Genomic DNA, 21,660 nt, shown 5'->3' on the forward strand with positions numbered 1-21,660 from the left:
ATAGATCGGTGCGATGGTCGCCGCATTCAACTTACGGTAATCCACACACACCCGCAGCTTCTGATTCTTATTTGGAACAATTACTATTGGTGACAACCAAGTTGCTCGATCAAGCAGATAAATAAATTCGACCTGAAACAGCTTATCCAATTCTTCCTTCACCCGGCATAGTTCGGATTCATGTGGTAACACTACGTGGCGGACTGGAACAACATCCTCCTTGAGATTAATTTGGTGTTGGTAAAACTAAGGATCAATCCCCCTTAGATCCCTATAACTCCAGGAAAATACATCAGTAAAGGAAGTTCGAAGTTCCTGTAACTGTAGTCAGAAATGCGCATTCAGACGGGAACTAACCCGAACCATCTTCCGCCCCTCCGCTGTGCCAAGATTCATGTCCACTAATTCACCTTCTTTCACCCTTCAAGACTTCTGAAATTTGCGCTCGAAAGCTTCCTCTTTTGCAATTACTTCGTGGATATTTGAAGTATCCACTTCGCCCGAGTGATCCTCACTATTGTCTAGGTCAACCTATTCCCCTTTCCGATTCTTCCTTCAACTTTTCTTTTGACTAATATTTATCCAAGATGGATTCCACATCCACTTCAAACAAGCTCTCCAAATCCACATCATGGCACAAGTACTCCTCTTCCTCATCTAGATCCAGTCCTTCACTTGTTGAGGTCGGCTTGGTGTCTCCACTCTCTGCCTAGATACTATGGACAGCTTCAGCTTCTTCTTCCCTTTCCAGACTATGATAACATCGGAATGCCAATCCTTCTTGATTCGAGGCTGTCGTATGGCCAGGGACAACCCATCAACATGGGTAGGCCCCTTTAATGTCCTCCATCCACAACACTACTATTGCCACTTGGAGTGAGAATCCAAAAACTTCCATGGTCCAACCCCAAGGGTTTCACCCTTCGTTGGATCAGCCATTTTGACGGGGAACAGTGCAGGTTCCCATGTCATTAGACCCAACTTCTCACACATCATATTTGACAAAATGTTGACTGCGGACCCTTGGTCCAATAAGACACCAGATATGTGCTGACCTGCCAACTGCACATTGATCACCGGCACAACCTTGTCAAATACTGCAGCTTCGGCTCTGGAAGCTGAGACCTCCGCTTCTCTGGAGCCTACGTACACTGTCGGCTTATCTGACACCCTGCTTCCCGCCTTTCTGCACCCATAAGCTATCGGATAAATTGCTATCGGAAAGCCAGTACCAATGTGAGCAGTTTTTCCACCGACGTGTGAATCGGTTATCCCTTTAAATCCTCCCATAAATCATACAAATGATTTTGAACTTTTTCCTTGTCTAGATTGGTTCTTGAGATACTTGTCTCCTTTGGCTCCACCACTATCGGTGGTACAACCAGACCAAAGCCTCCACTTGTCCGCCCCCAGAGGGCTCAAAGTGTTGATTCTCTATGACCCATTCCGGCAACCTGAGTCCAAACCTTGTCTCACCAATCCATCACTGGGGCTGCTTCCCTTCCTTGCCCAAATCACCATTCTCCGTGGGCTGCATAGGCAGTATACCTCTACAGTGAGTGATAGCCATCACTGAAGTTTCCTAGGAGGACCAATCCTCGTCCGTTTCCTCCGGCTCATTGAGAGCCACAATCTTCACCACATTCACCGTGGGCTGTTTGTTGGAGGAGTCTGCCTCGCCCATTGCCGGGCTGTTCTCCTTCTCTGCCTTGTGCCGCTTCCACAGTTCACACTCCGACTTGCGATGGCCTGGAGCTTCATAATAGAAGCAAATCAACTTTCGTTCCGCCGTTTGTTTATCCTTTCCAAAGCCAGCTACAAAACTCACTCTTGGCCGAAAAGGATGGCGTACCTATTCAGGCTGAGCAACATGAGCCACCGGAGCTATCGATAATACCATTGACACTACTGCTACACCGGTGCCATAATGGTGGGTGGAGGCGCACTTCGCCCCCTGTTGTATCTGCAGGCATCAATGGAGGGCGTTGTCATTCAAAAAGTTACACACCACAGGTCATTCAAGCCACATTCCTCCGTCATATGGCCATCATTCCGACACCCGGTAGACCATGCTCCTGATTGGGTCCGCTGAGAAGTCCCAGCGCCATCCTCGGGAACTCCAGCTCCAGTCGCCAACCCTTCCAGGGCCAACTTCCTGACCTGCTTGCTCGTTTTCTTCCGCTTGTGTTGCTTCTCCTCCTCATTGTCCGACTCATCTCACTGGTTTTCGATTCGTCCAAATCCCGATCCTCCGCATCATTTGAGGAATCACTATTTCTTTTGGTCTTGACCAAAACCGGCTCGGCATGAACAACAGTCTCGACTAGATCCTCCAAAGTTACCGCGCGGCCAGTTCACTTGCACAACCACCGCCCACTTCACAGGTGTGCTTAGACCTTTAATAAAATAAGAGTTGAGTATCTCACCCTCTGGCCGATTGGCCTCATCATCTAGACGCCGGAGCAGCTTCCCAAACTTAGCAGCATAATCCTCCACTATTAAATCCTTTTGGGTCATTGGACCAAGAAAGCATCGCGCAGATCATCATAAGTGGAAAAGTGATCGGCTCCATACTACAGGATCCAAACAGCTGCCTTCTTACAAAGGGTAGAGACAAATGCCACCTTCAACTGCTGATCCACTGGGCTTGGAACATTGACTCGGCATGCACTATCAACAATAGAATGTGGGCATCTGCATCGTCCGATGAATGCCTTGAAAACTTTGGGTACTTGTCCATCATGGTGGTAGCGGGCAAGTGCACTGGCCCAAATTGAAGGCGTCTCATGCCCAAAGGGATGTACCGATGAAAACTAATCGACGGTGATGACGAAGGGCTGGATCGTCCTCTACGTACCGGGGGGCAGCAAAGACTCCAGAGAATGCAGAAAGACCACTGCTTCTTTGGTGGCCGGTTACACGAGAGCTTCTCGGGCGTGATAGCACCTTCCTTTGATTGCGGGCGCTCTGCTCCATCACCATCCTCCAAAGGGCCTCCTGAACTCAAAAACAAAATACCCGAACATTGCAACCTCCCGGTGTGCTGCATAGCGCTGATAATGTTCATCCGGCGGACATAAACCCACCCGGTCCACCACCATACAGGAGTCTGTTTGGAAATCGTGGTCACCAAAGTGTTAACGAAAAAGACTGTCAATTGAAAACATTGCACTTTGACTTAAACTTGAAAGACAAAAATAGAACTTCATACGACAGGAACATCAATGCACAGAAAGATGAATGATTTATTCATGTCGGGTCATGCTTATATAAACAGATGTCGAAGAGTTACAAAATAATTCGGTACAAAGACATGGTGCTTCAATGCGAGCGCTTCGTAGAGGCACATCGATACATGGATGGGCGGATTACATCTAGATGGTTAGTCGGCTAGATGGACGGTTGGAAGGTTGGACTGCTAGATGGTTGGGGTGGACCCACCCAACACTATCGGACGGGGGAGGACACCTTGGGAATCTAAAGAGAAGATTATAGATAGGATAGAAAGAGAAGGATTTGGAGGCAAGATCTGAGCTTTTCTTTGTTCGCCTCTGTTGGGAGTGTGTATGGTTAGCTAACAATCAGTTATGATCAGGAGAGGGTGTTAGGTGATAGATAAAATACATGGGAGGTCAATGATGACCATATAGGACAACTGAGTCAGCTAAAGTCATTAGGGTGGATGGGAGGGTAGTGAAGTATCCATTTGGGGAAGCCAAGGACCAAGGGATAGAGGCTGGGTGCTATGGTGCCTACTGGTCTTGTTTTTGTTGCGGTTTGGTGCTAGTGATAGACTCCTCTCATAGTGGTGTGCTTTAGACGGAGCTATAGAGGCAGTGTTTCTTGAAGCCATCATTGTTTTGGTGCCTCCACGGAGGAGGGCTTTAAAAGCACCCTTCAGGCTATTGAAGAGTCAGCTATTGAGGAAATATGTCTACCATTGGTGCAGAAACTGTGAGCCATGTCAGAAGAGTATTTCACCATGAGTTGACAAAAACAACTTCATTCAAGTAGAGTAAATGGCTACAGATTGAAGCCATACCAGTGCAGAGAGTAATGATAGTCCAGAGGGATAAAGAGACACAAGATAGCTGTGTAGAGGACCATGAAGAAGATTATTGGGAGCTGAAGGTATTCTTTGCTCAAGATTGTTTCAAAGAATCCATAGCAAGTGGTTGAGCATAAATGCTTCAGCCATGGGGGGGTTTTGGAAAAAGATGATGGAATTTTTTATGCCAAAGGGGATATGCCCTATGAGGATGCTCATCCCAACCGTAAGAAGAATAAAATAATGTATTGGGTATAATTAAAAACCTTAGGAAGCTTAGGATCTTACATGGGAGGCTACGTATTCATAACTTGACATTGTAATCAGCTGTGTAGATTTGTTGCATGATGGTGGCTACCCACAAAATTAGATAGATTAGGTGAAAGCATGCATGGAGATAGCCCGGGTATTGTTGCACACAAAGAAAAAAGGGCGATGGAGTTTTTTTTTTGAGAGCTTTGGTATGAGAGAGCTATGTGAGAGCCTTGGTGTTGTCCTAAGGGAGCTTGCCCTGGTCTTGTGAGTTTGTTTTGAAGTTGGTTATTTGAGGGATTCTATGTTGAAAGCGACGTGGGTTTATGATAGAAGACTAAGGTGTGTCCAGAGCAGAGAGTTGGAGGAGTGGGAGAGGGTTCTTTGTGGTGGATGGTGTCCCAGAACCTCATAGAGAGCACTACTGTTAAAACTTGGATAAGTCTTGAGGATTGCTCAAGCTATCCCCATTCTACCAGCCAGTGAAGCCTACAAATAATTTTTGCAAGTGAATGATTGATGATGATCTTGTGAATATATGAGGATACATGTTTGGATTTCCTTGTGGTCATTTGAGAGAGTTTCTTTTGATCTGCTATTTGTTTCATTCATTTGTGCAAGATCGATGCTTATTATGTGTTACAGAGTCTTCCTTAAATATCCAGAGGATTGAATTATGTGATATCAACGTTTAAGTCAATATTAGGTAATTTGGAAAAAATCTCACATTTTGGGAATCAATTACTCCATATAGTTTTGGACATATCTTAAACATACTAACTCCAAATTTGTCGGAGATCATAGATTTAGATTCTACTCTTCAAGATCTTTCCGATGATATGTCACATGAGGGGGTTTTGACAAACTTTTGGACAAGTTTACCATGCTCCCATTTTTCAAATGGGAATGGGATTTTTTCCAAATTATCTAATATGGTTTTTTAGTGCAATTCTATTTTGTATGGAAGCAGATCTTTTGGTGAGAAGGTTGCGGGTGAGAGCTAACTCTTGTTGAGTTGAGCTTGGGACAATTAGCCTAAGTTAGGGTTGATTTTGACTCATCCAAGCATTATAATTATTAGAAAGTGGTATAGAGATGTTGATCTAACTAGCATTAGTTGAGGGGAAGTGATTGTGCACATCAGCTCTTAAAGTTCTGGACCTGTTTGAGGACAGCAAACAAAAACTTTGTTATTTTACAGTGTTTTTAAAGTAGCAATCTGACACACCAGGTTAGTTGATTGCTTCTGAGTGTTGCATTTTTTTCCACCCTTCCACTATTTTTTGATACATAAGCATATGCGTGGCTTGCATTTTTTTCCGCCTTGCTTTCACCTCGTACCCTCACTTGGTGACCAAGTTAACCGAGCCCCAAAAAAGCACCAAAGTACACACATGCGCATGTTTAGCCTAATAAAGAGCCCAACAATGAGACAGACCCAAGATCTAAATGCCATTTTTACTAGCCATGGACCTTTGTGAGACTAGTGCACCCTTGTGCCAAATGTTGGTATTAGGGCTTTACCTAGGTTTAAATGGCATTTGCATCCTCATATGTTCAAACCCATGTGCAGGGATTTAATATTCACGTGATCACAAGATTTTTTGTGATAATAACACATGTGAACAAGTTATTCACATGTTCTCATGTTACCGTTCACAAAATAACAGGTCACTTGCCATTTGGGAACCCCTTAAAAGCTTGGCTACACATGGGAATAAGCTATTCACATGTTCTCATGTTACCATCTTCACATAATAGCAGGTCAGTGGCCACCTAAGAAGATTTTTTATGCCCGACAAAGATAATTTTTTTAGGACCTTGTGAAAGCTTTGTGAATATAACATGTGATCACAAGATTTTTGTGTTATTAACATATGTTATTAACATGTTCACCTGTTTTTGTTTACATCAGTGAAATCCCTGCCCGTGTGTTTAGAAGGTTTAAACCTTAGTGGCTGGAAATTGTCGCCATGTAGTAGAAACGAAACGCCGCCATTTAGCCTGAATCGAATCGTCGCCAGTCGCCAAGCGCCAACGTGATCGCTTAAAGAGAGAGAGAACGCGGTCATTTCCTGTGTCCGACCGTTGTGCTGCGAGCAAAGAACTGAAGCAAGCTTTGATAATTGCCGCTGCAACCTATCACGCAGGAAGCGCACACTCCTTCACATGCGCAAAAAGGAAGAGAGATGTGCTCATTCTGACGTCTAGAAACGGAAGGGTGAAAGGCGAGAGAGAAAGCGATTTATCCCGGCTTCACCTGCAAGGAAACGACTGCATCGCTAGGAAACGGCTTCAACACAAGGAAAATAACCTTCATATTATACGTTTTTTTTAGCCTTTTCTTTATAAAAAAAAAGTATCACTAAAAAGAAGCTTTTCTTTATTAAAAAAAAGTATCATTAAGAAGGGTTGTTCCCACTTTCACTTGGCTAAGAGGAAAAAGGGGTAAAGAAAAAAAGAAAAGCACAATAACATTCTCTCTTTTCCTTGCATGTGAAGAAGGAAGCGAAAGAGGAGAAGATCTTTGTAATAAAGAAGCACGTGCAATTCTCGACAAACAATAACATAGCTTCGCACTCACACACTCACATAGTCACGTGTTAGTAAGCCTCGTAAGTTGTTTGTATTCAAAAAATTGAAAGCATTGTAAAATTCAATCCTTGAGGGCCGTGAGGACATTGTTTCTCATGGAGGGCATCATCGGCAAGTGCACACAAGCTTTGTCAACATCAAGCAAGAAGTGGCTAGATAAGATCTCTCTCTTTTTCTCGTATAAAAGCTACATAAATTTGCTTTATTAATCAAACACGTGCACATCAAATCCAATATACAAGGCACATTGCATATTATATCTTGCCTCATTCATTGGTGTTGTAGTGTCATCTCGCTCTTTCGTCATTTAGCACAAAGCTTGTTTAACATTTGTGTGCATACATCATCAGCACCCCATTATTGCAGCGCTGCATTTGTTGGAAAAATCCATAGCACACTTTCCTATCTACTAGTGCCTTCTCCTTTGGGGTGTTGGGAGAGTGTAGCATTATCCTTGTTGGATATCTGGGGGGGTTGTCGGGTTTTGTCCTCTTTGCCTTGCTCATCCAGATATTTCTGAGATAGTGGCACGCCTTGACTTGGTCTTGGTTCCGCGACGCGAACCTACTTGGAAAGGGGACTTATGCAAAGTGCAAAAGATTGGCAAGATAGCTTGAGAGAGAGTGACCGAGCTAAGAGATACCATAAGATGGAGAAAGCCAAGCAACACCTACTTCACTCTAGCCCCACTAGCACTTTTCCATTACAAAGTTCGCCTCCTTTGCCATCATTGGGGGGGAATTCACTTGGAATCGTAATTTCTATACCAATTCCAATTATGGCTCAACCACCACTTCCTCCTCCATTAGCCATTCAATCATCTTTGGTTTTGCCACCAAATTTGACCCGTCCTGATGCACCCCTCATCCCATTCCCCACATTCTATGGGACGTCGTTGGAGGATCCCACCGCTCATCTAAACAATTTCAAAATTGCTTATTTGACCTCACACGTCATTGAGGAAGGGCATGTGATGAATTACTTTAAGCACTACACTCAAAGGTGAGGCCTCAAATTGGTTTGCCAAGCAACAACCAAACTCCATCCCAAACTTTGCCGATTTTGAGCAAAAATTCTTTGAGCAAAAATTCTTGGCTTAATTTCACAAACCTCCAAACTTCTGCGCATTTTTTGAGCACTTACACTCATTCAAGCAAAATCACCCGCATGAGACCGTGGAACAAGCGGCCACGAGGTTTGGGAACTTTGTTGATCGTTACACTCCCGTTTTTAACATCAACTGCTCATCATCATGGACTCATTTCTACGAGGCATACACCCTAGCATCCAAATTTTGGTTAGAGCTCAAGCCCCAAATGACTTCAATACGGCCATCACTTTTGCCATTAATGTGGAGAGCTCTTATCGATGTGTTTAGAAGCCACAACAGGCCACGACTCCATCTCCCTCGTATTATCCATGGCTGGATACTGTGAGAGTTCCTATACAGGGGGATGAGAAAGTTGTGCTTTTAGGAACTTCTTTAGATCCACAATTGAGAGAGGAGATTATTGTCTTATGTCGGGAGTATCAGAACATCTTTGCATGGGATTACACCGAGTTGAGAGGTCTTCCACCCAAGCTTGTTGTGCACTGCATTCCTCTTACCTGTGTGCCAACGTCAGCGCAGATTGCCTGAGCATTATAGAGAGGGAGTTTACACGGAAATTAAAAAGCTTTTAGAAGCTGGTTTGATTTTTCCTGTCGATACCACTGAATGGGTGTCTCCTATTGTTGTAGTCCCTAAAAAGAATAAGCAGCTTCGCATATGTGTTGATTATAAGCAGTTTAACAAAGCTACCATTAAGGACTACTACCCTTTGCCTTTTATTGACCAAATCCTTGACTTTTTGGCGGGGAGGGAGATATATGCTTTCTTGGATTGCTTTTTTGGGTACAATCAGATGGCTATCTCTCATGAGGATAAGCTCAAAACCACTTTCACCACTATATTTGGCACATATGCATATCAAAACCACTTTCACCACTATATTTGGCACATATGCATATCATGTCATGCCGTTTGGGCTTTGCAATGTGGGTGCTTCATATGAGCGCTATAAGCATGAATCCTTTCGTGATGATTTGACCGATTTCTTAAAGATATTCATGGATGATTTGGGGAATTGGACCATGCATGATAAACTTGTTGTTTGCAGCCCTTAGATATGTCTTTCACAAGTGCCATGAAAAATCAATAGCTTTGAATGCAAAAAAGTGTGTGTTTGGGGTCACTTATGGCATTTTGTTGGGTCACCTCATTAGCAAGCATGGCATTTCTATGGATCCCCAAAAAGTCAAGGCTATTCTTGCAATTTTGCCACCCACTACTGTGCGTCAAGTAAGGGGTTTTCTTGGAGCCGCTAAACACTATAGCCGCTTCATTAAAGATATGGCACATCTTATTTCACCACCATTGAACACACTTCTGCGAGTTCAACAAAAGTTCATTTGGGGAGAACCTCAACAAAATTCTTTCTCTTCTCTTAAAAGTGCATTCACTACTGCCCTTATCCTCAAACCACCTGATGCTTCCAAGCCTTATCATTTATTTTCTTCTTGTTCTCATTTGGTAATATCCGCTTGCATTGCACAACTTTATGATTAAAAAAATGCGCCCCATTGCATATTATAGCCGCAAGCTTAAAGATGCTGAAACGCGCTACACATGGGTTGAGAGAGCTTGTCTAGCTATTGCTGAGAGTGCTAAGAAGTTTCGCACATATATGGCTACCCAGCACACCATCATCTATGTCTCTAAAGATTCATTGCGCCTTTTATTGAATAAGTTAGAGCCCCCTGAGCATATTGTACGATGGATTGTCGAGTTGCAAGCCTTTGACTATGAGCTTAAATCTAAACCTCATGCATTACAAAAGTTAGTGGATTGCTTAGCTGATGTAATCCCATGCAAAGATGAGCCTATTGCACCTGCACCTGAGTTGTTTCGCATTGAGTGTGCACGTGAGTGTGTGCACGTGAGTGGTTTGACCAAATTGCTCATTATTTGTCTACACTTAAGTTTCCTTCTGACATGAGCAAAGCCGCGAAGAAGAGATTAGTTACGCATGCTCATAAATTCACTAGCATTGATGGGTCTTTGTACCACAAGGGGTTTGAGGGCATTTATCGCCGATGTGTTGCACGAGAGAAAATTCCACACATTTTGAAAGTGTCATGATAGTGCCCGTGAAGGTCAATTCGCTGGGAAACTCACTGCATTGAAAATTTTGAGGGCTGGGTATTGGTGGCCATCTATTTTTGAAGATTCATTTGAGTGGTGTAAAAGATGTGATGTTTGCCAGAGAGCCACCCGCCTTGAAAATCGTTTGCGCCCTAATAATCCTATTCTAGCCGCCCTTCCTTTTCGAGAAGTGGGGGATTGACTATGTGGGCCCTATTACACCAACTTCCAGGCATGGGAAATCTTATATCATTGTTGCTACGGATTACTTAACTAAGTGGATTAAGGCTAGAGGCTGTGAGGAAAGATGATGCACGCACTACTGCTACATTTTTGACTGAGCATATCATTTGTCGTTTTGGGGCACTTGCTGAGTTAGTTTCTGATAGGGGGACCCATTTTCTTAATGACGTCATCGAGGAACTCATTGTTTATTTCAATATCCGTCATGATAAAAGCACCCCCTACAAACCTTCTACTAATGGGCAAGTTGAGAGCACAAACAAAACTTTGGTCACTATCCTTAGAAAAACTGTGGACACTTATAAAAGGGATTGGGATGAGAAGTTGCCAGCAGCTGTTTGGGCTTATAACACTACTTTCAAGGAAGCCATGAGGTTAACTCCTTTCTCTTTAGTTTATGGGTAAGAATGTGTGTTACCTATTGAGCATGAGTTGGTGAGTTTGAGGTTTTTGCATGAGCACACACTACCTTTGGAGGAGAGTTTGCAAGAGAGATTGGGCACTTTGGAGCATCTAGATGAGTGGAGATTGAGAGCCTATCTACATCAAGAGGTTGCTAAGAAACGTCAAACCAAGCAACGTGATAAGAAAGCTAAAACCTATTCTTTTGAGAAAGGGCAATCGGTTCTTCTCTATGATGCACCTCATGAGCTTTTCCCTGGGAAGTTGAGCCATTTATGGTCGAGTCCTTATCGCATTATTGAGGTTTATCCTAAAGTCCAGCTTGCAGAAATGGATGGGACATGGTTCTCCAAAACCAATTTTGACAAAATTAAGCCCTATTGGATGTGATAGCATTGACTTTTAAGTTATGAGTTGCAGATGATGTTGAATCTACCACGCCTTTCTGGAGTCTATACTTTGATGGAGCATGTAGGGGCAAGGACAAACTTGGTAGTTACGGCATTGTCATATATCCACCTGGAGGGAATGCTATTCTTTTGGGAGTTCTTTTGGGAGATCATTTGAGCAACAACATTGCTGAATATCAAGCACTTTTGATTGGTTCGAGAGCACTACTTCTTTTGATTGGTTCGAGAGCACTACTTCTTTTGGGAGCATCTCATGTTCATATCTACGGAGATTCACAACTCGTGGTCCACCAGTTTCATGGCCAAGCCTGCACGCTCCACCCTTTGATGCACTACTATAGTCTTTTAGCCCGTGACCTCTTCACCCATTTCACCTCTTCTTCCTTGACCTTCTTGCCTCGTCATGAAAATCGTGTTGCAGATTCCTTAGCTTTGATGGCCCTTTCTGGTTCCTTTACCCAAAATTCCGATCATGCCTTGGTAGATACCCCTCATTTGACATTGATCCTTGGGAAATAGTGCAAGACCTTAAGTGTTTGGGAGTTGAGGAGTTGGGTAGTCTTCTAAGGGTTTTCAAGTCATCCCATCCTTCCACTTTTGCTTCTCTCATTCTATCCATGACCCGTCGATTGATTCACTTATCAGATGTTACCCACTATAGATCCTAGCCATTTGCTCATGATCCTGTAGCCCAATGGAGCCCAATGGAGAAGGCACTAGTCTAACCGGAGATTTTGGGTTCACACTAGCCAGCTAGCTTTCCCCGCAAGATGCCACTGTTGCATTTTTTTGCCACCCTTCCACTATGTTTTGATGCATGAGCATATGCGTGGCTTGCATTTTTTTCCGCCTTGCCTTCACCTCGTACCCTCACTTGGTGACCAAGTTAACCAAGCCCCCCAAAAAGCACCAAAGTACACACATGCACATGTTTAGCCTAATAAAGAGCCCAACAATGAGATAGACCCAATATCTAAATGCCATTTTTACTAGCCATGGACCTTTGTGAGACTAGTGCACCCTTGTGCCAAATGTTGGTATTAGGGCTTTACCTAGGTTTAAATGGCATTTGCATCCTCATATGTTCAAACCCGTGTGTTTAAAAGGTTTAAACCTTAGTGGCTGGAAATCGCTACCATGCAGTAGAAACGAAATGCCGCCATGTAGCCTAAATCGAATCGTCGCCAAGCGCCAAGCGCCAAGCGCCAACGCGATCGCTTGAAGAGAGAGAGAACGCGGCCATTTCCTATGGCCGGCCGTTGTGCTGCGAGCAAAGAACTGAAGCAAGCTTTGATAATCGCCACTGCAACCTGTCACACAGAGAAATGAAGCGCACACTCCTTCACACGTGCAAAAAGGAAGAGTGATGTGCTCATTCTGAGAAAGCGATTTATCCCAGCTTCACCGCAAGGAAACGGCTGCATCGCTGGGACACAGGGAAAATAACCTTCATATTATACGTTTTTTTAAGCCTTTTCTTAAAAAAAAGTATCATTAAAAAGAAGCTTTTCTTTATTTTTTTAAAAAAAGTATCATTAAGAAGGCCTGTTCCCACTTTCACTTGGCTAAGGGGAAAAAGGGGTAAAGAAAAAAAGAAAAGCACAATAACATTATCTCTTTTCCTTGCATGTGAAGAAGGAAGCGGAAGAGGAGAAGATCTTTGAAAGCAGGTGCAATTCTCGGCGACAAACAATAACATAGCTTCGCACTCACACACTCACATAGTCACGTGTTAGCAAGCCTCGTAAGTTGTTTGTATTCAAAAAATTGAAAGCATTGTAAAATTCAATCCTTGAGGGTCGTGAGGGCATTGTTTCTCGTGGAGGGCTTCATCGGCAAGAGCGCAAAAGCTTTGTCAACATCAAGCAAGAAGTGGCTAGATAAGATCTCTCTCTTTTTCTCATATAAAAGCTACATAAATTTGCTTTATGAATCAAACACGTGCACATCAAATCAAATATACAAGGCACATTTCATATTATATCTTGCCTCGTTCATTGGTGTCGTAGTGTCATCTCGCTCTTTTGTCATTTAGCACAAGGCTTGTTTAACATTTGTGTGCATACATCATCAGCACCCCATTATTGCAACGTCGCATTTGTTGGAAAATTCCATAGCACACATTTCTATCTACTATCTCCTTTTCCTTTGGAGATCTGGGGGGGTTGTTGGGTTTTGTCCTCTTTGCCTTGCTCGTCTAGATATTTCCCAGACACTGAGGCCTGGTGCTTGTGTTTTTTAAGTGCTTTGAGGTCTATGTGGGGTTAGTTGACTTAAAGTAGTTAGAATCTGTCAGCTAGGTGAGCTTGGTTAGTTGAGTAGATTCTGCCCATACGGAGGCAACTGTGAGTAGCAGTCACAGCAAAGAGCTTGGGAGGTGATATCTTTCCTAGTTGAGAAGTCTTTGAGGGGTTATAGCTATTAGAGGACACTTTGGGAATTGTCAGAATTACTAATGACTTCGAAGTCAGAATAGCTTTGTAGCATAATTTTGGAAGCAGAGGCTGCAGGAGGAAGGTAAAAAGAGTGGATATTAAGTCTGCGGACATCGGAGAATTATAGAGGACATTGGATAATCAAATCTAGATTGGGAGAGACATTCAAATTTGGAGACACGCGACAATAAGTGTTCTGACTTATCTAGGGCAGCCAAGAAATTATATTGTCAAACAGAGGTCAACTGCCTACATTTGAAAGGTGTTAAGATATGTTTGTGGAGGCTACTAGATGGTGGAGGACACCTTGGGATTCTAAAGAGAAGATTACATACAGAATACAAAGAGAAGGCTTTGGAGGTAGGATTTGAGCATTTATGTGTCCGTTGAGAGTGTGTATGGTCAGCTAACAATCAATTGTGGTCAGGAGAGGGTCTTAGGTGATAGATAAAATACATGGGAGGTCAATGATGACCATATAGAATAATAGAGTTAGCTGAAGTCATTAGGGTGGATGGGAGGGTAGTGAAGTATCCCTTTAGGGAAGCTAAGGACCACGGGATAGAGGCTAGGTGCTCTAGTGCATGCTGGTCTTATTTTTGCTAGGGTTTGGTGCTAGTGATAGACTCATCTCATGGTTGTGTGCTTCAGACGGAGCTATAGAGAGTGTTTCCTGAAGCCATCAACACGATTTCTTTCTCTCTACCTACCTCTCTTTGTTGCACATGCTAGGACAATGGATTCAGCATAACTTCCTCCCACCCAATTCCGTCCACGTCTCCCTCTATCAAAGTTCTCTCCCTTGCCAAGGTAAGTACTTTCCTCTTTCCTTTCTCCCAAGATTTCATGGAAAGCTTCATTACTTTCTTATTTTCCAAGATTTTATGAAAATCTTCAACTATGATCTCTATGTGAACTTTTCTTTCCCTTCCCCTCTCTTTCCTTTCCATTTCTCCCCTCTTTTTGCCTTGCCCTAACCCTAGCTGGCACATAGAAGTTCTAATAGAGAGCTCTCCATCAAAGCTCTCTATTATGCTTTCTATGTAAAAGCTAGGTTTAGGGCAACATAAACCACTGTCAAGATTTCAATCATTTATGCATTAGGATTAGAGTAAAGAAACTCAACTTATTTTCTCCTCTTCTCCTTCTCCTCTTTCACTTCTCCTCTTGCTTGCTAATATGCTAAAATGAAGTATACTTACTAACATTTTGATTTATTTTATTGATATTTTGTAGGCTTATTCAAGTCAATAACTCAAAACTCTAGCTTCTTGAGGTAAGAGCTCCTCACAATTGGTTTTTTTCATCTTCTCTTTCTCCTCTTTAATTTCTGCTCTTGCTTGCTAATATGTTAAAATGAAGTATACTTAGTAACTTTTTTATTTATTTTATTGCTATTTTGTCGGCTTATTCAAGTCAATAACTCACAACTCTAGCTTCTTGAGGCAAGAGCTTTCTCTTTTCTATGATCTTTTTATGTCTTTTTAGGGTTTATGGCTTTTAGGGTTTTGTGGTTTTTTTGGCTCTCTATGCATGTTGAGAGCTCTCTATGCATACATAGAGCTTTTAGGTTTTTGTATTACTTGTGCATTAGTTCTTAATGTTATGTTTAATCTACTAATTACTTTATTTAATCTGTTATTTTTTAGGTCTTTCACCAATCCCCTCCTTCGGCTTCATAGAAAAAGAGGTAAGCCCTCTTTTTCTTTTCCTCTTTTATGCTTTTTTCTATGTATTATTGCACCCTTGGGTGCCCGATGCAAGCTCTATGCATGGAGCTTAATGCTTCTTATAAGCTAGATGCAAGCTTATGCAAGTTGGTGCCACTACCAACATCTTTTTTAGTAGCCTGAATGACTTTTCTTGTTCTTTCCCCCCATACAAAAGCCATCTTCTTCTTTGTTAATTTTGTTAAAGGTTGAGAAACATGGGAGAGGCACCTCAAAAACGTGTTATGCCACTTAACCTGTCCAATGAATCTGCCCAACTGTTTCACATTCTTTGGTGGTATAGCATCCTATATTGCTTGAACTTTCCTTCAATCAATCTCCATCCCATCCTTTGAAATAACATATCCCAGCAAAATTCCTCTACTTACTACAAATGCACATTTGGATGGATTCAATGCCAAACCTGACATTCTGCACTTCTCAAAGCGCATTCTAACTTGTGTACAACACTTGGATGATGGAGATGCTAAATCATTTTGGGCGCCATCTTGGTCTAGTTAAGCTTACAGAGTACATGTATGCCCATCCTGGTCCAGTTGAGCTTACATTAGTTGGGGAGGTGATAGATGGTGTACATAGTCGGTACCCCAATCCCCCACATACGACATTCTCGGATGTATGGGCAAGGACGCGAATAAGGGAGATCTTAAGTAATAAAAGATCTCACCTTAAGAAACTCGCGTGTACGATGATGGGCTAAATGTAGCTGCGGGTGGCTATCGTGCCAAGAATCCTACCACCACTACGCACAAATACGAGTGGAAGGAGGCAAAGAAACGAGCAAAGGGTGGCATGAAGAGCAGGCAGGATGTGGACGCATGACGGATCGAGATGGAGACCATTGGATCTTCGCATTTCGGATCTAGCGGCGTCGAGTCATGGGAGGCAGAGTTCGTATCTTGCCACTTTATTTGATTGTTTACTTAATTCATTGATTCTATGATTGTTTTAATCTTACAAATTGTATGGGGAGGAAGCCCACAGCCTTCGATACTGGGTATGCTTGCCGGTATAGCAAGCGTGACATGTGGGCCCTCTTCAAAGCCGAGGGACGTATTACGGACGTGCAGTTTGAGATAGCCATGAGACCATACGATCGACATGTACTTGAAAACTCTAAACAAATGATTTTGGTTTATTGAATTACATATATATATATACTTATATACTATATATTACTTGAACAGGCACAAGCTGTTGCACCTGCCTGCTGCTGCTGATGATCTTGCCACCACTGATGATCCACCCGCCGCCACTGCAGAGGGTGGATGTGAGCACTACTCATCGGACATTCCGACCGATGTGAGCTCATCTGATCATGAAGAGAGCAACGAGTCATCATCTGGGTCTGAGTAGTACTCAGACTTATAGTATCGCATTCCATATTGAGGATGTGGTTGTATATATATTTTTGTAACTAAAGCCATGGGCTACTTCGACATATGGACTCCCTTGTATATATGTGTACACATAAAATTTTGATAGTAATATTGAATTGTAAATTTATAGTATTGCATTCATGTCTGTCTTGAATCGTGTATTGACAATGTATGCATTCATGTCGTTCTTGTCTTAAATCTTGCTCGTCGTGGATGATGCAATGCACCCAAAAAAATAAATCCAAAGAGTGCTGTTGGAATGCTGGAACAGCATTCAGGTACCAAATAGCACTCTCTCGAATTTTTTTTTGCTCTCTGTTCGCGTGTATAGACGCATCAACTCTGGAAAAGTCGCATGTATATACGTGGATACTCTCTGATATAGCGTGTATAGATGCATCAACTCTGAAAAAGTCACGTGTATATACGCGGATACTCTGTGAAATGCGCGTGTATAAGTGCAGCTAAACTGACAAAACGTGTGTATACACCCTCGTATCAGGGCGTCTAAGCGCAACTAAACTGACAAAATGCATGTATACGCCCGTGTATCAGCGCGTCGGACTGTTCCTATACATGCGCTTTTACACGCATGTCTCTGTGGCCGTGATGATACACGCGCTGATACACGACGGGCCCGTTGCTTTTTTTCCACAAGTCATTTTTAGCGGCTAGGAGCGTGGGTATGAGCCCGATCCCTTGTAGTGAAGGTTTAATCCTAGTCTATGATTGTTTGATTAGCTATAAATCTGTCAACTAGGTGAGCTTGGTTAGTTGAGTAGATTCTACCCTTATGGAGGCAACTGTGAGTAGCAGTCAACAAAAAGCTTGGGAGGTGATATCTTTCCTAGTTGAGAAGTCTTTGAGGGGTTATAGCTATTAGAGGACACTTTGGGAATTGTCAGAATTGCTAATGACTTTGAAGTTAGAATAGCTCTGTAGCATAATTTCGGAAGCATAGGATGCAGGAGGAAGGTCAAAAGAGTAGATATTAAGTCTGCAGACACCGGAGAATTATAGAGGACATTGGAGAATCAAATCTAGACTAGGAGAGACATTCAAATTCGGAGGCAATAGTAAGTGTTCTGACTTGTCTAGGGTAGCCAAGAAAGTATATTGTCAGATAGAGGTCAACTGCCTACATTTAAAAGGTGTTAAGATATGTTTGTGAGGTTATCGGATGGTGGAGGACACCTTGGGATTCTAAAGATAAGATTACATACAGGATGGTGGAGGACACCTTGGGATTCTAAAGAGAATATTACATACAGGATACAAAGAGAAGGCTTTGGAGGTAGGATCTGAGCATTTCTATGTTTGTGAGGCTATCGGATGGTGGAGGACACCTTGGGATTCTAAAGAGAAGATTACATACAGGATACAAAGAGAAGGCTTTGGAGGTAGGATCTGAGCATTTCTATGTCCACTAAGAGTGTGTATGGTCAGCTAACAATCAATTGTGGTCAGAAGAGGGGGTCCCTCCACCTTAGTGGGATCCATCTCCAAACCATCACCAAGAAAAACAACTTGTTTCTCTTCCCGCAGCCTCAACTTGTATAGATATGAGCAACCATTCGCTTTACATACCCTTTCTAAGGCCAACTCCAGTTATGTCAAAGTCAAGAACAAAATGTGCAAAAATGTCTAAATCACTAAAAGTTTTCGAAGATATGGGCTTGAGAAACTCACCTCCGTAACTATCATACCATCAGGCTTATGGCTACTACAGTGCACGTGTTTCCCCATGATTTTCTCTAATAGGAAACTTGACCAAGTGGATGAAGTCTCCATCGTGCTTGCAAAATTAAGGCTTCTTAGAGGTTGCAATTAGGAAAGAATCCATGAGAAAATGAGCACATTTTATCCCCCATGTATACACATTATATCCTTTTAACGAGCCACTAAAACAGATCTATTATGTCTTTGATTTTCAATCTTCTTATTGCTAGCACCTCCGCTAGAAATTAGAGCTTCCTACGCCATTATGAGTCCATTTCGAAAATGTAATGATGCTTACTATTTTCAATCAATAGTTTTCTACCACCACGGTCACGGCCAATATGAGCGGAACTTTTCTTTATCACACGCAAAACCCGTAAGTCTCCATGTGGATGTTGGAAAGAAAGCTTATCAAATGCATCATGAGGCTTGCATGGATTTCTTTTCTGGAAGCGACGTGCACCTTTTGTCGTCAAGTAGGGTAGCATGAGCATTAACATTGTCTCATGCACGTGTGGAGCTTTTCTTTATCACACGCAAAACCCGTAAGTCTCCATGTGAATGCATCATGAGCGACGTACACCTTTTGTCGTCGAGTAGGGTAGCATGAGCATCAACATTGTGTCATGCGGGATGATCTCTGAGTAGGAAAGATGTAATTTAATTTGCCTGTGGTGGCAATAGCCGCAGCCGCAGAGAGAGCGATGGCAGTCGGCAAAAGTGAAGACGTGCCAGCATCTCGCATTGCGTTGTGTCTGCTGAGAGGCCACCCTCGCTCATTAAATAATGGCCACACTCCCTGTCTCCTCGACTACTGCTCCCTTCTCATCTCCCACTATTTGAATGCCAGTCATTGCAGATAGATCTAACAGCTGCTATCTGCTCCTCCTTGGGCTGAACCGTAAGCAGCACCATCAGTACTATGGCTTCCAGGTCTTTCCTCTCCTCCCTTCTTTGCCGCCTTCACTGTAACAAGCGCCAGTCCCGCGTCTACACCGAGACTGCATCTGCCTCGCAAGCATTCGAGGCTGATCTGGCACACTGCTTCCAGGAGCTTCTTACACAGGCTGGAGACTCCAAGTCGTCCCTCCTCGGTCTGAGCTGGCTCTCCAGTGCTGTGGGTATGCTGCTCTCCACACAGGCGGCTGTGCAGGCCCTCGCTCCATGCTTGCAAACGTCCCTGCCCGTCCGAGACATGAAGCTGATTCAGCAGTACATGGATGACAGCGTGAAGCTACTAGATGTGTGCCAAGTGGTGAGGGATGTGATGGGTGGCGTGCACGGCTATGTCAAAGCCGTTCAGCTTGCCATCGGCTACCTGCGCTGCAAACCAGGTTTGAGAACCGAAAGGGGTGCGTTGCTGCTAGCAAAAAATGCTCTGATCTCAGCAGAGCAGATGCGAGCAGACCTGCGAGAGCCTGCTACTCCTGGCCGCGCACACCTGCGGCGGACACACCATCGGCTGGCAGCCTGTAGCTCAATGCTTAGAAGAATGGGGGACAAGCTCAGGGCCCCGGATGACGATGTACAGAATACGCCCACCTGCTCCTCCTCCTCCTCCTCCTTTGCGTTGCCCGCTGCTTTGTATGGAGGGGAAATGGCTACCCTCTTCGTCTGCAAACTGCTTGCAGCGGCGCTCCCTTCTGGGAATCCTCCCCGATCTCAACTAGGTCCTCTGCACGTTTCGGGCCGGCCATTGTGGGCAACTCCTCTTCTAGCACTCCAAGCTAAAGTCAACAAAGAGCTGCTGGAGAGAGTACACAAGAAGCCCCATGGATATACCCTCTTACCCGACCTCGACATCCTAGATCTTTCTGTTACACAGATCGATGAGATTTTGAGACAAACTTTGGAACAGCCCAGTACTGCACGATCCTCTGATTTTATATTCACGTGATCACAAAATTTTTTTTGTTAATAACATGTGTTAACATGTTATTAACATGTTCACATGTTAATATGTTCTCAAAAAAGCCGGTGGCAAGCGACCTGGTAACCGGGAAAAATCCCGTCGGGCTTTTGCTATACCCGGCGGGCCCGCCGGGATAAAGCAAAGCCCGGCGGGTCCCTTTGGGGTCGTCATATAGCCCGGCGGGGTACAATTTTCTATATATATGGGCCCGGGGGGCCCTTTGGGATTTCATTGCTGACAGCATACACAGGTAATGAAAACTTGTGTGTGTGTGTGTATGTGGGTGTGTTCGTGCGGGCAGCCGCCCACCATTGTCGCAATGCGCGGCAGGATGTGGGTGGTCCGCCACACGAGGGATGTGTGTGTGGGTGAGTTCGTGCGGATAGCCGCCCATTGTCGCAATGCGCGGTAGGATTTGGGTGGCCCGCCACACGACTGGTGTGTGTGTAAGGCCATTCTTCGGAATGGTGCTTACCCTGGGGCACTTAGTCGGTAACGCGGCTAGTCTGTGTCCTATGGTAAGTATGGCACGCCGTAGCGGTACTAGTCGGTAACGCGGCAAGCATAGTATCGTTATAGCGATGTCACCTTCCCTTCCCTTCCCTTTGTCAAATGCGGACATATGGTCGGTAACGCGGCCAGTGTATGTTCGTATCCTATTGGTATTCCCATAGAATCGGGCGGCATTTTGTCGTTAACGCGGTAAGTTGGTGTCGTCCGCTAGTGCATAAAATGTTTTTTGCATATTGCGGCATTTGATCGTTAACGCGGTCGAAAAAGTGTCGTAAATTTGCTTGCGTATTTCGGCATATAATCGTTGACGCGATCGAATAAATGTAGTAAATTTGTTTGATTTGACTTGTATTGTTTTTATTGTGTTTGATCCATGCGATACTTGGTTGCTAACGCGGCATGAGTATTTCATGGATCAAAGTTTACATCATATTGTCTAAACGTTTTATTTTATAATATCGTGATTCGTAACTCGAAAAATATGAATCTCTCTCTTCTTACCCCCCTCTCTCTCTCTCATGATACACTTCACAACTCTTTCTCTATCTCTCTCATGATTCACTTCACAACACGATAGATGTGTAGATAATGATTTTTTTTTATTTCTCTTAAAAATAAACATAATTCTTAATAATTTATTTTTCTCCCTCTATTTACTTAAAAATTAAAACAATACATTATTTTTCTCTTTAGGAACTCACAAAAACATTAAAAATGTCATCTAATGTTTCTTCTCTCTATCTGTCACAACTCTCTCTTCCTCTCCTCTCTCTCTCTCTCTCTCTCTCATGATACACTTCACAATTCTCTCTCTCTCTCTCGCAATGATATACTTCAC

At 43.4% G+C, this 21,660-nt stretch overlaps 1 protein-coding gene across 1 annotated transcript; it reads left to right on the plus strand.

Moving 5' to 3' along the window:
• Positions 1–19,319: 19,319 nt before the first annotated feature.
• LOC147617121 (protein BPS1, chloroplastic-like) lies at positions 19,320–20,294 on the plus strand. Its single transcript, XM_086776440.1, has one exon. The coding sequence runs from the start codon at positions 19,320–19,322 to the stop codon at positions 20,292–20,294; it is 975 nt and encodes a 324-aa protein (XP_086632566.1).
• Positions 20,295–21,660: the final 1,366 nt, after the last annotated feature.

The sequence above is a fragment of the Cibotium barometz genome, chromosome 37 (genome assembly GCF_041138505.1).
Source record: "Cibotium barometz isolate CiBa-2024 chromosome 37, ASM4113850v1, whole genome shotgun sequence".
NCBI classification, from domain to species: Eukaryota; Viridiplantae; Streptophyta; class Polypodiopsida; order Cyatheales; family Cibotiaceae; genus Cibotium; species Cibotium barometz.

What these genes read in the sequence shown, in the direction of transcription:
- LOC147617121 (XM_086776440.1), top strand. Translation starts at nt 19,320, where the DNA reads ATGGCTTCCAGGTCTTTCCTCTCCTCCCTTCTTTGCCGCCTTCACTGT.